General features: G+C 34.4%; 1 protein-coding gene and 1 long non-coding RNA gene across 2 annotated transcripts in view; one reads left to right on the top strand and one right to left on the bottom strand.

Annotated features, from left to right (window-relative positions):
• Positions 1-6109, top strand: part of LOC106099337 — a 28452-nt gene extending 22343 nt beyond the window's left edge. Inside the window, exons 4-5 of the mRNA XM_013277860.1 lie at positions 3641-3750; positions 3942-6109. Of these exons, the coding sequence (XP_013133314.1) occupies positions 3641-3750; positions 3942-4301 (470 nt within the window). The 3' untranslated portion in view covers positions 4302-6109. The remainder of the gene's footprint in view (positions 1-3640; positions 3751-3941) is intronic.
• LOC106099338 overlaps positions 1-15448 on the bottom strand; it is a 112680-nt gene that overhangs the window by 92546 nt on the left and 4686 nt on the right. The window contains exon 4 of the long non-coding RNA XR_001225373.1: positions 7671-7749. This is a non-coding gene — a long non-coding RNA (uncharacterized LOC106099338). The remainder of the gene's footprint in view (positions 1-7670; positions 7750-15448) is intronic.

The following is a 15448-nucleotide window of genomic DNA, read 5'->3' as shown; positions in this document are numbered from 1 at the left end:
ATAATATGGAACTAATCTTCTTTACTCTCATTAGAACTAGCAAAGGATTTTTATATTCGTTAAGCTATATTTTGTACCTACTTATTTAGAACTATTGTAGTTTTGCGCGAATTCATAAAGACTTTAATTATTCTATAGCATAAGTTATCGACGAAGACGACGCGAATTATGTAAAAAAATGTTCCGAGATTAACATATTTGCGTCTTTGTACCGACTTACAAGGACGCGACTGATAACAGTATTATAATTCTACTTGGATTCCGATAAACGAGTTCTTAAAAATGTAAAGTATCAAGATGTGTTAATTCAATTTTAAACACTGCTTTAATTAATTTTATAAGCATTTAAATCAAACGGAAAAAAATCTGTACTGATTTAAAGTAAACAGCAAACAGTTACGTCAGCGTCCACTTTTTCTTATCTTTTTTTTAGTTTTTAATCCTTAAACAGTTTCATTTGACATGCTTAAGACAAGGAAATGCGTAAATTAAATATTTACTTTTGAACCACAAATCAATAGACAACTCGACCTACAAAGCGACACGGCGGTTTAAATGAAAATGCAGGTAAAATACAAGATTACATCGATAGTCCATTATCATCAGTGATAGCCGGTCGTTGACTGCTACGAACGCCCACTGGACATCTCTAACGTATAATATATTTGGTAATACTAACGCATATACTCGTACTACCACATTAATACCCATTAACATGTCCTCTAAACTGTGACAAACTTTAATAACTTAAATGTTTAGTAACCTTTAAATTTGAAAATTGTTAATTGTACATGAAACAATATTTTTAATGAACAAGATATTACTGCATAAATTAATTAAAAAAAATCAGTTATCAATTAAACAAAAACCTTAAGCTAAGCTATGTCCCTTGGTCCTACTCATTAAGACTTCTATTCCAAAATGTACAATAAGTAAACTAAATTCTTTAACATAACAGTGGGTTTCAACTGCCGAAATCTCTGCACATGTTGTCCTACTTACTCCCTTTGAGGGAAACAAGAATAACAATATGCTTTGACACTAGTATCTCGGAGTGGAAACCTACGTTAAAGTAACGGTTATTCAGAGCACAGTTTCCGGATACAAGGAAAACCGTAACAAACTAGTTGTTGAAAGGGTGAAATAATGTAAGTATGAGTATTGCTAAACATTCCCATTTTGCACGGAATTTCAATGAAAAGTGGTCATTCATGGAGCAAACAAACAACTTTACAGTTAGAAAATGTATTGCTCTACGAGTATATGACAAAATATATCAAAGATTTGTAAACTATTGATGTTTTCTTTACTTATTTCAAACATTCATACGCCCTTATATGGGTTGAGAACCTTTAATGTAATTCCTACATAATTTCATTAACCTATATCGAGTCTAGTCAAAATTTAACACACATAATATCCACGATTCATATATAAACTAATTAGATAAATTTCATTAATATTAACTATCGATTAGTTTAATTAAAAAAACGCTATAAAAATTCTAAACGATCATATACGACAAAGAATAATAAAGAAAATTAAACAATCGGCTATTCTCAAAGACATAATGTTTACCTCTGTAGTACGAGATTACTTCATTTAAAAAATTAGCCTCAGTCTATTACGTTGGGTTGAGCAATGTATGTCTGCTAGTTTCGAGAGAAATGTCCCATGAGAATCGTTGACCTTTACGTTTATTTACTTATACGACTTTTACTTTTTGAAGATAAAATTTACTTCGAAGTGTTGCTTAGTTACTAAAATACTGAAGGTCTTGTATAAAACCTATGTTAGATTATAATAAGGTAAAATTTCAGAGTTATTTAAAAAACCGCAAGACGTCGGTTCTCCATCTTTAACAAGGATTAAGTAATAAACATTGTCACCTTATCGTTGTCATTTTTGTTCTGATATGAACTGACAACGGATTCAACAATGTGAAGAGAAACAAAGAACTCTATTTACATAAATTTAAAAAATTGTTTACTCGACACACACGTAATTGCAGACATTGTGACTCGTGTATGCTACGTTTATATGCGAAGGTCTTTTTCCATATGTTAAAATTTATCATCTGTAATCAATTTACGTCACTAATGATATTATTATCTGAAAGTAGAACTCATCTAATGCGAACTCTGGTATTAAATATGCTCTAAAATGCAGATAAATGTGATTTAGGTAAGAAGTAACACATACAGATGATTGTTTGAAAACAAGTTTACTTCGAAACCAAAACAATTTAATAGTACACTTTTCGGGAAACCGTTATCTAGTAGCATTTGTTCGAATTGTTTTATAAGTAACAGGAATATCGCTTATATTCGATTTGATATCCATCGGAATGTATTAAAAGGATAAATAGGTCAAGAAATCTGAAACCGTATAACTGTAAGCGGCATCACTTTCACATACTAGGGGAGTATTGAAATTATAACGAATTTATGTCCCCGACGCCTGCGGCCGATGCATTTTTATTTCTTTTAATGTTAATTGAAATGACATGGCCGGTGTCACAGGCGGCCACTCTTTGCTTTTTATTTTTATTAATTCTTTTTATTTGTATCCCATCGCGTCGACCCGTCGAATTTTATACACGAGCTTTCCTATTTTATGTTATCTAATCGATGAGACGGCTACGCTTACATGGCGTTAAACTCAAATTTATTACTTCTTAATACTAAGTAAGTTCACATTCTACAACTGTACTGTTCTATAGTATCTGATTGAGATATTTAATGGTATATTTTTATAAAATGCTGTCTAATGTTGTAACATTTTTGCATGGTCGTTTAAAGATTGTTAACCGACTTAAGTTTTAAACTTTGTTATAGCGTTTTACATGTTGCCTAACAATAGAACGGTATTCGCCATGTGTTTATTATTGTAAATAAAGTAAAGATTTATGGCTGATTGTTGGTATTCTAAATGGACGTCTAGATTTTCTAAAATGTACTCAATTTGTTGCATGTGTCAATAAATTTACGTAAACATAATAACTCTATGCACGCGAGGGCAAAGTCGAAAAAATTACGTCATACTGTGAAGCATTTTTTTAAATCTCGTCCTTATTAACTGATTATATTAGCGTAGGAATAAATTAAAAATATCACACTTTACACATCACGTATCCCAGAAACTTTTGAGTTTAGCTTTTATTTCTGTAACAAGAATTTTCACACATAGAGTGGAACATACTATACTCGTATTATAGCGCTAGTAAAATTATCGTCATACCAAATAGTATTAAAAAAAACTAATAACTATAAATTAAGCAAACTTCCCTAGACTTATGTAGACTTATTAGATACGTTTTTTATTACATTACAAGCGGGCAAGAGATTATCAAAATAAACGCACGCCTGTGGCGATACACGACACAAGATTGTAAATTTCAAGTGGAAATGTGTAATTACATGTCAATTCAATGGCTTAATGTTATGTTGTGATTAATATTTTTCACATAGGCATTAATATTTATTAATCATTAGAATAGGATCAGAACTAATTCTGTTTATTCTACAAATCATTTGACACACTCTTAAAATGGCAAGATGGTGTTTACATTTATACAAATGTAAACCTCCACGTGATTGATGTAACCATTTATATTGATATTGGTGATGTTTTATTACAGCGAATCTCACCATCAGCACCCGCGGCGTCAACCTGGAGCTGCTCATCCACTCGCCCGTGCAGGACATGTACCTTTGCTTCAACCGCTCCAAACTGGTAGGCAGACGTTTGGTGAGTCTCAGCTTTATCATTTACCATAATGTGATTATTATATCGACAATGAGTACATGTATCCCTAAAATTAAGTATCAACGCGGACTGATCGAACTGGGTACTTTATACCTAGGGACGGAAAGTATCACACTTTAGGACAATTTTATATACTGTAATGGTAAGATTAAAATATAATATTCTTTCCACAGTCCCGATTTCAAGCGGAGCGACAATCCAATTGCCTGTTCAAAGAAGAGTTTGTGGACGGCTACAGTACATTCCACCTGGTAAAGAACGACGACCGATACATAGGGTTCAACCGGCGCGGGCTGCAGCTGCGAAGACTGAAGAGTCGCCTCTCACAGCGCTCCCACAACTGCTTCGCCTTCATGAAGGAAAACCAGGACTTCGACATAAGCAGGCACAACACCATGGTCGCCGCGGACCGGCCCCGGCATCCGCAGCGTAGACTGCGCCCGCCGCCGCAGAACTCCATCAAGCCGCCTTGTCACGGGGTGCGCCATCACCACGGCAGGCACCAGAGGCGGAGGAACTGCGAGGGCACGTAAACCTTTCCATTATTAGCAGCATTTAGCTTGAACGCTTCGCGCGTTTCGTCGCCAGCTGTCGACGGGCCTGTGGACAGAGTATTAGTCAACTACCGCAGTATTATTTCAGTACGAGGACTGGACGACGTTAGGCTAGCCGGCCGCGGTCGCTTCGAAACGCCGAATGGTAGCTACGGCGAGCGGGAGCAAACAGAACGAGGAAAAAGGCCGGGGCGGCTGGAGATGTGAAATTCCTTACGGTCGTGTAACATCGCGCTCGTTTGCTCTCGCGCTCGCGTACACTCGTGCTCTAAAAGGAAAAAAAGGCTTTCTGAGGAAAGAGCAAACAGTGTCGCTAGTCACGAGTCTTCTGAGAGACCACCGCTGAATTTTGATCGACGAGGCAGCTTCGGGACGCGGTGGCGCGTCTCCGTAAAGTTGTTCATCTAGACGTTTGATAACTTTCCTAACCTCGACTGCTCCGGCTGGCTCGCCATTATTGTAGTAAAAGCGCCTTTACGTCAATTCTCAGTGTATTATTATTTAAATGCTTTAATATTAAGTTCGGATCGCGTTATCTGCTTGTAAATATATAATAAAAGTACATAATTGTGTTTACTTATTTATCGATGGAAAAATTTAATGTGAAGTTTGTAAACGTAGAGGTTAGTTTGTATAGTTGTATTAAATTGATTTGTATTTAATTAATGGGTATTTAATCTATCCGACCGAGCGCTCTCTTGTGATTAGCCACAGATAATGTAACTATTAACGGTAACTTCACATCTATATACTTCTACCAAACGTTCTCCAATATCGATTAATGTCGCTACGAGTTTATGTATGATTTGAGCTTTTTGTAAATATTATTTTAAGTGTTTGTTTGAGAGTGATAGGTACTTGAATCTCTATTCGTTATTATTTCACTGTTGCGATAATAACTGATGCTTACATTGAACAAAGGGAATCGATTCCACGATCATTAAAATACTATGTATTTCTTAATTCTAAAATAAAATCCCAACTTATGAATTTAGATTTTTATATTATTTGCTCTATCGTTATTTATGTACATTACATACAGATATTCTTTTATTGCTTACAAATATAAAATCGAGATACTTGGGCATTAGTTTTTATCTTCATAAACAATAAATGTATCACATAAAGACATCAGAAATATATAAAACTAGTTCATAAAACGTGAAGGAAGTTAGTCAGCCAGTATATAAAGTAAAACCGTATTATGTTATATGTATATGTTTTGTGACAATCCTATATATTAATTAGTACTGAGCCATAACTGTTGTAACGTATTTATTAGTGGACATTGTAATCTTTTATATCATAAGATCTGTGCCATAGTGAGGTGGCAGCGTACGACTTTATGTTCGCGGTGTAATTAGCGTGTTAAGTTAATGTCTGTTAACGATGATTAAATTAAAAAAAATGTTTGACGTAAGACGACAAAAAAACAAAAATGTATTCTGAACCCAGTGTGAACATGGCTTAATATATTGCGCGCAGGATGGGGGCAGTTGTGAACTATGCCTTACACCCAATATTCAATGTAATTGTTGCTACTGTCTACGTACATTTTAAATATATACATTCCGTTCATATTCCATTAAAATATTCAACTGTTGACAATATGAAATACATTCCAAAAACTATAAATGTATAATTACGAGTAAATGCATTTAAATACACATAAAAATGTTATACGACTTTGTATATTGTATCTTCAGTAACTATGTTTTTAATTATTCAGACGCTCAGAACGAAATCGTATAATTGCTAAGACAAATTACGAAATTAAAGCATATTTAACTCGCAAAACTGTGTTATTAATGTTTATTGCCCTATAAATCAGAAATCCCAAAACAGCTAATTAAAAAACTCTGTCAGGTTAAAAAAATAAATGTGTATGTGAACCCAGAGTTAATTCAGTGTATGGAGAAATCATATTTAATGTAATTTAAACTTGATAATTTGTATTTTTGACATAACACATTAAAAATACTCGGCTATCAAAGATAAGCGTTATACAAAGTAACTATCTCAAGATTTACCGTGTCCTTAGTACCTATTTACTTTGTAAATTGTAGTGTGCAAGGTCCCCTAGACGTTCCGCACATACGAATACGCAAGGTGAGGGTAAAATGAACCCGCAAGGCTACAAAACATTGGATAATAATTATATCGTAAATAAATCAATGTCAATATACTTAAATTTCAAATTTTTCCGCCACAACAATGTAAATAACATTTCCGTTTCTAATATACACATTTATCATATTTACTTAAGAAGTTACTTCGCATAAACTATCATGCGCTAGTGATTCGTTCACAGACGCTAACAACGTTTTACCACATTTGTTTGTTAACTTGGTAACGCAACCCCATAAGTAGCTGGGTGGGTTGAAAAAAGTGATAGTTCCACTAAGCGGGCCGGAAAAGGAGCGTTTGCGGGTTTAATGTAAGTTCAAAAACAAACAGGGTAAAGTGGGGCTAACTGGACACCACGCCGCTATGCTGCGCGTGCGCAACCTGATTAACACCTTGGCCCGTTTATACCCGAAGAGTAAGCGGGATGGATTAGTAAAAATTTAACAAGATTACATTGAATGTTGAACAACAATTTAATTATAAGGAAAGACGCAACCTTCGATAGTAATGTTCACGAACAAAAGAATTGTACATTGACATTACCTACTTTATTAAATTTCATTTCAATTGTTAAAAAGATAAACCGTGTACCTAGCAGTAGTATGTTAAAATAACGATATTTCCTATTTGTGAATAATACTTCAATATTTTTTTAACCGTGACCACTTATGACTACAAGAAAAAACTTGCGTTAAAATTAACCTCAAATCGAGATTTTCTAATCCTTTACACATTTATAACGAATACACCAACAGCTTCTATGTGACATAATTTTTTTTTTATAAAATAATCACGTGACCGATACCATTAACCTTATCATGGTAAAGATTTTATGCGATAATGGAGTCGCCTCGTAAAGAAATAATGTGTACACCATGTCATATTATACAATGTACCACATTGTATTAAAAAGATCATAAATATATCTTTGAAATAGAAAACCAAGATAAGTATTCTTGATAATTCTGACAAAAACACCTCACTCGTCACATCGTAGGATGAGCAGATATCGTTAATCGTAATCGTTTGTGGTTTTTTTTATATTTATTGTATTATAGTCGATCGATAGAATAACTAAAACCTTCTAAATAATTAAGTTTTTTTTCCCCGTTCAAACAGCACAGTAAGTAGTTTCACAACATACAAGTTCCAAACAATCTTAGCTTACGCATTAATCGGGGGCATAAATAAGGGGATGAAGAAGGATAAAATGGCACTTACCTACTGGATGTCCCGTTCAACGCCTGCGTTGCCTGGTTACTGTTGTTGTCAATCGAGTCTTCTATAGACGACAGCGAAACTGCCAGCAAATACAAACACCATTATTGTTCCACCTGTGAAACCAAAATTCAACGCGACCCCAATCGCTAACAAAAATGACACTTTTAAAACAGACTGACTCACTGGGCTCTTTGCAAACGAGTCTCTCGACCGTAGACCGCTCCGAAAATGCGCGCGAACTACCCTTTGCGGGTGAATAAAAATGTGCCCGGTTACCCGCAATAACCCGGACGAAATTTAAACTATATGTTCACTACTCACATTAATTTACAACTTAGATCTACTTTTGCTTATATCGTAATACCTCCAATTTTCTCCATTATTATTATTACAAAAATAGAAGCTGTGAAATTATTAATTATACCATTCAAAAAAGATAATACTCGTGAACGTCACTGAATAGAGCGACGCGAATTCTTTGTGTTTTCAATTACGTAAATAAGGTATTTATCTATGTAGTGCTTACTGATGCAATTGTCTTGCGTGTTTTGAATTTTTTTACGTCAATATCCTATGTGTCATGTACAAAATGTAACAATTTTTGAATTAATCATCGTTAAAATGTCGTCTTATAACGCACGTGTAAAATCGATAACTTTTCATTTTGCACGTTGGAGTACTATAGTCTCTCGCACTATATTTCCATAGATTTCCATTTACAAAACCATATTTAATATGGTTATAAAATAATAAAGAATAATATTTCTTCATCAAAATAAATATACCTAAGTTAGATACGGAGTAGATTTCAATAACGTCTGTACATTAATTATTCAAGTGAGTATTCATCCTGTATCTGCTTTTCCTAAATAAATTATCTTCAATTCAATTGGTCAAGGTTAATTTTAGAGGCTAGTATAAATGAATTATCCTTACTCTACGGGATGGAATGGCTCAGTATATGCTACATTTTGCTTTTACGTAGATCAAAGGATTCAAACACTACAGAGAAACAAATATCCGAGAGTAATTACACGGGTAAGAATTTTTTAATTAAATAGTTTATTAACATTTTCTATTACTGTGTCATTGTGAGCGACAAGGAAACAATTTGTATAAAATTCGTTCATCTAGTTTTGTATTTGTACGCGTGACACGTATTATGATACAAGTGGATACGTCACGAGTATCGATAGAACGCGCCGATACGTGCATTATCGCACAACTCCGCCACTGCCAGCCTGAGAGCATTCGCAACTAACTATGCTTTTGTAATACACTAGCTGTTACTCGTGACTTCGTCCGCGTGGAAATAATTTTGGAATAAGGCCTATGTTATTCAGTGATTATGTAGCTTTTTAAATGTGCAAGATTTTTTTTAAATCGGCCCAGTAGTTTTTGAGCTATTTCAATACATACAAAAATCTAAAAACACAAATTTTTCCACTTTATAATATTAGTATATATAACAAGGGATAAAATATTTCACATAGAAGCTACGGTCAAACAGAAATCTGACTATATTCCTGTATATGATTTTGACTAAAAAAACAATTGGAATGACTGAAATTCGTTAAACAATTCCATAAACAAGAATGAATCTAGATGGTTACAAAGGTAAAATAGCGAGGAAGATATGGATGGATTGAGTAAACGTGGATAAGTGCAAGAGAGTGAATTTAGATGTAAAGGCAGATGGAAATCTATGGAAGACCGTACATACTGTACCGACCAACTATCGGTAAAAAGGTAGGTTGATGATAACACAATAGAACTAACATATGTTCCAAGAAGATTATCCTCCTATTAGGCATGCTTACTATTATATGTGTAGCACCTAAAAAGTCAGGACCAGGACCTTCAGTTGGCTCACGATAATGAACTTGAGGATTCCGAGAATATGTTCTAGCAGTCATAATAAGATGCACAAACTATGTACATGTGTAATGATGTATGTGTGAAGCAAGTAGAAGTCCTTGTCGGTGCGGCGGTATGTCTAACGGGCAGCTAACATTGTACAAAGTTCAAGTCCGGTCGTACACAGTACAGGTGCAAGGCGGGCTTTCATATTTTTATTGATGATGCGAACTGGGCATTTTAGTTTCTCTTGTCTGTGTGTTTACTATGCCTTTGGGTATAGAATTTTAATTGTTTTCCTGTCTAGATTCCTTCCACTATCCTAGAAAAAAACTGAGGTAAAGAAAAGATTTTGTACAACTTATGGTTAGATTTTGACACTAGTGTCTATTAAAATTCCCGTTTTACTTATTGGAATTTCATAAGAAGATGAAATTAAGACTACACAATACTCTTTAACAATCTAAATGTATCCAACCATTTAAGCAATCTACTTATAGTTTTCGACTATACTCAAATAAATCTTTGAGGAAAGTTTGAACATAAAATGATTAAGATTTTGTCATCGTAAATTGAGCGTTACATGTAAAGTGTTTGTATATAAAGGTGACGTATACGATACACGGTTATAACTTTGCTGAATAAAAGAAATATAAATAGTATTTACATCGGCGACCTAGACGTAAATTGTGAATGCGTTGCTATCAAAACGTAATGTTTTTACTAGCCAGTACGTCAAATTGTCACGCCCATATAACTCGCTTCACGGTTCTAACACTTGCTGAAACGTTGCTCTTGCATTACATCACACGAGCGACTTACACGTGAAACGTTTATGGGCTTCTTGACTCCATTCTTAATATACGTAACGTACAATTCTCGAGGTTGAGGAAAATGATAAATATGACATTATCTTGCTTTGCGATGGAATTCACGCTTGTTATTTCAAGTTTTACATTTCGAGTTCGAGTGTTGTAATTATTGAAACAATATTCAATCATCACGTCTCAATTAAACTATAAAAAAAATATTCAAACGTTTCTTTAAAACCAATTCTAGTATGTGACTCGTTCGCCAAATGTTACTCTATGCAGTTTTAACAATGTGACTTTCTCTATAATAAAACTTTTACTCTGTGGTCCTAAACGGAATAAGAGAAATTTAAAATCGGCCCGAGTATTGATCATGTTTGTAGATACTAACGTACACACTGATGCAAGTGTTAACCAGGCGGCTCGGAGCTACAGGTGCGTTGATAGTCCATGAACCGCCCAAACAGGTAGAAACAATTTCTTTCGGAGCCGACTTTACATTAGACATCTGTTTAACTGCCCACCAATGTAAGGATGCCTTCGGAATGTGTATGTTTGCTCATATTATCAATGTAAATTTTCCGATGCTAGAATACGGCACGTGTTGGTAAAACTATTGAACTCATGGTGTTTTTTTGGAGAAAAACTAAACCTGAAACGATTTATAGCTATTTAATCAAGAAAAAAATGTATGCTTTTTAACATATAACATTACTAGCTTTCGCCCGCGACTCCGTCCGCGTGGAATTAAAAAAAAACAAATGTGAGTAGCCTATGTGTTCTTCCAGACTATGCTCTACGTCTATGCTAAATTTCGTTGAAATCCGTTCAGCCGTTTAGGCTACAAACTCTAACAATCATTCATCCATCCATCTAAACTTTCGAATTTATAATATTAGTTAGAAGTTAGTTAGATTATCATTATTTGAATGTACTTTATGGCTATGTACCAGGCCATTTAACACAAGATTTTTTCCAAAGAAAAAGTAACTTAAAACCAACTTAAAAATTATGATTAAGTAATACGAATGTCTTACATATTCTGCGTACATCATATTTGTTTTGAACTAAGCTATACACGTTCAAAGACTTTTAAAACAGTTATATCGAACAGTGACGTGTCGTCATTTCGCAAAACTTGAAATCCATTGACGTAGTTCGCATTAAGTCAACGCCCCGTCTTTATTAAAGCTAAATCGGTTCATCCTTGGTCATGTAACACTGAGGCGCCTCGAGTACTCGTAATGTTATATTTCCGCAAATTAACACTTAAATAAATTTCCTTCGTATTTACTTAAAATAAACCACTGTGTAAGTATTTACTTGCAACGCTAAAAATGAGTCAAGACCTCAGCGAACTTATTGGAAATTATGGATGTTGAAGGTTGAAGTTTTGCGTCTTCTTTATTTTTTAATTAACCTTTTTATAAAGTTAAGTAAGTAAGTAAATTAAAGTTACCATTATTCATTTATTTATCGTGTAACATTCTGTTTTGATATGTTCTTGTTTTGTAGTTGGCAAACATTTTTGGTGCCGTAGGCCCAATTTAAACCCTTTTCCTTTCCACCCTTTTTCTTATAAAAATAGGATAGGAAGGGAACGTGGATTTGATGGTGAAGGAGACGCATAGAAAGGGGAAACATCCTCTTTATGTGCGTCTCATCTTCCGTGGATTAAGGGCAATGCATCCGCTGTTGCGGACGTTTATGGGCAGCGGTCGCTTCGCCATTTTGGCGGATTCAGGTGGCCGCTTGCTCGTTTGTCATCGTATGATATAAAAAATAAACAAATAACTAGCAAACATAATAAATAAGTATTAGCTTGTTTTAATTATATTATTCGTCATAACCGCTAAGCACCTACGTAGCTTTCTGAATAAGAATTGTTGTATCGTTTATTTTCCTTCAAACAATAGTAGAGTAACAATCATCAAAATGTTCTCATGCCTTGACCTAAATGTTTTCGATTTCTATATCTTATCATCATACGAAAGTAACGTCTGATCTGCAAAAATACGATAACGCTCCATATCTATTCTGTACATTAACAGACAACTGTTTCTATGTGAAAACGTGTGCAATGACATACAGAATTTAAAAGTTGTTGAGAGTACCTTCTATATAAGTAGTAAAATACAAAAACATAGTTAGGTTAAATTCTGTATTAAACCATAAAAGATACGTACTGTTGCAGTTCGGTTACAAACAAAAATTATATATTTTATATAGAATATGTCAACTAATTTGACATTGAGCGATTGTAATTTCGAAAACCTAGGGACGAGAAGGTGGTTAAAAATATCATATCCCAAGAGACCTTTAAAGTCAAAGGGTCCATGTTATAAATGTACCAACTTCATATTATTTAACTATTTAATTTTAATTCCTCTGATTTAAAATTATTTGAATTTAAATTTTGTAACACACAAACGAACTAACATACTGCAGCATACAACATTTTGACTGTGTGTTTTAGCCATACAGCTTGTACCGGAAGTTGCAAACAAGCTTAAAGTTCAATAGATGTACATTCACAAAAAAAGCTTCAAGTTGAATGAGTGCGTAGAGGAATGCTCCACGGGCTCGAAACGAGCGTTAATCGAGACGCATCATACCCGCACCAACTAGTTAAGGTTTGCGTTAACTGTTAGTACAAACAATCGACCGCGGCCGACCAGCTAGCCACTACCTGAGCGACGCTCGAATCAACGTAACGCTTTATCTTCACATTATAACGCAAGTGGCTATTCTATTTGTTTTAAACTGTTAAATGATTTTATGATGGTATCTTAAAAATATACATTTTTACGCTGGTAAATTCTCTGGACTAAACTTAAGTATGGATGACAGATGGTGCTGATAGGCTCTTTTTCCTTACGTGGAGAACGTACAGTCTGGTGAAATTGACTGGAGTTACAAAGATGATAATGACTCGCTATTTAAAAACCCCTACAAGGATTTTTTTAAATTTAGTTGTCTCTTAAAGGGGTTAAAAATCAAAGGTCATAAGGCTCATGACCTTTTATTAATTATAATTTTATTATAATTCAACTTTAAACTTTGTTTTAAATATTCTATAGTGAATAGTTCGTTTCATTATTAGGTGTTAATTTAGAATATATTATCTACATTTGAACTGCGGCGGGGAATAAGGCGAAAGTTAAATAAAAGCTCGAAAGCCGCCTCTTTTGTACCCAGCACAATGGGAATGGAGAGATCGGCAAACAATTCTTTCGTTTAAATCGCCCTTGAAAACTCCGTTCCGACGAGAACAATTCGTAATTGTGTTGGGAGGGTACAAATAGAAGAAAATTATTTATCCTACCTTTGTTATTATAATTATGTACTGTGTATTGGCAAATACGAAAAAGTTTTTGGGATATTTAAGTTAAATACTTGGAATTAAATAATTGGAACTGATTATTTTTACTTTCTGTATTGGATTATGAAACAATGGTCATTTGGTAAACGATGAAACATAGTTAATACTTTTTTCCAAACCTTTCCATCAAAATACATTATTAGCGACGAATCACAGTTTAAACCAGTGCATTATTGATGACGTCGCGACCACATACGTAAGGGGAATATTCTCCAAAAAAAAGTCAGTGGTATTGATCTGGGGATTTCCGAATTTTCCGACGAGGGAATGTACGGAATATATCCAATGTCATGTTGACACTTAAACCAGAGTTAGAGCGGGCGCACACCTTTGACTAAACTATCGCACAACTGTTGTGCGATTGTCGATTGTTTCGCAGACGATTCAACTGTTTAGTTCCGCAACTAAAAATCTAGTAGTATGCGCACTTACATATAATAAATAGGAATTAAAGTGCGAAAACAGTAGTACGAAAGTTTAGAAAGCTCTCTTACAATATTACATTCAAGTATCATTTTGAAGCCAAGGAAAACAACAAGTTTAATAAACATGTAGGGATCCTGAAGGTGATATCGCTCTTTATTGGGGATGTTTATTGAAGGATAAAAATAGAAACTTTAAAATTTCCAGCATGTCATGATTGAACAGGAGAAAAGTAATGTGTTTTCATGCAAACCGTCACCGCTACGCTTATGTTAGTGACAAAGGGCGGTCCATTATCATATTGTTTAGCGGCACAATTTTACCAAATTCCACCGTGAAGGTTGCCGCGTCTCTACAAACACCCTCAGCCATTCAACCCTTCCACTTGGGCTTGACAAAAAATACTCCACTTGGTAAATATTTAACGTCCACTGTCTAGTCGAGTGGTGTGGAAGATAAGCGGTAGCGAATTGAGGTCCTTGCATGTACTTAATAACAATAAAACCGATTTCTCTAGTCAACAAGTTATGTAGGTTTGCACCTCTCCTATACTTAACAATCATATTCTTTAACTGTTGATTTTTTTATCAATCAATTTCTGTTCGATTACATTTTAATGTAAAATACGCACATTACTTTGGAGAAATCAAATGACGTCCAACATTCAATGTTGATCAAACCGTTCAGGCTACTACCGGTCACGATGGATCATAAGTTAAAAGCATAATCAAACACTAATACCTCAATGATTACGATTTTTGGGTCTCACTTACTACAACCTCTTCCGTCTACTACTTGGACCATGAAAAGAAATTGGTATTGTGTTAGCCGTTCGTCCTTTTAACGCCACTAGTATGTTTGAAGTCGACGGGTATTACAAGTCCATTACGTTCCCTTGCGGATATGCTATGTGCCCGACTTGTCCGGTTAGAATGAAAGGCTAGATATTAAAAGTAAAAATTCTATTTACACGCTAATGCTCTATTTTTGATTCAATTAATATGGTTATTAGTTTTCAATTTAAGATTTAAACGGGGCTGATTAATTTTTGGTATTACTTACTGCCGTACTCAGAATCGTCAAGGGAGTCCTTTAGTGTAAATTTATTATTTGTGTATGTAATAGGCATGTATGTTTGTAATGTTAAATTAAATAAGGATTTTTATAAAGTAACTAGCCAATAAACTGTTTTATGTGAATATGATAGGTACTTGTTATTCATTTATATTACCAATAAAAATTAGAAGAGAAAATATAAGATAAAATCTCTTTCTTCCTTTCTATTTGTAGCGCCATTCTCAGAG

The sequence above is a fragment of the Papilio polytes genome, unplaced genomic scaffold, assembly GCF_000836215.1.
Source record: "Papilio polytes unplaced genomic scaffold, Ppol_1.0 DF824135.1, whole genome shotgun sequence".
Lineage (NCBI taxonomy): Eukaryota > Metazoa > Arthropoda > Insecta > Lepidoptera > Papilionidae > Papilio > Papilio polytes.
The sequence above is the reverse complement of the archived record's forward strand: the minus strand, read 5'-3'. Positions and strand labels throughout refer to the sequence as shown.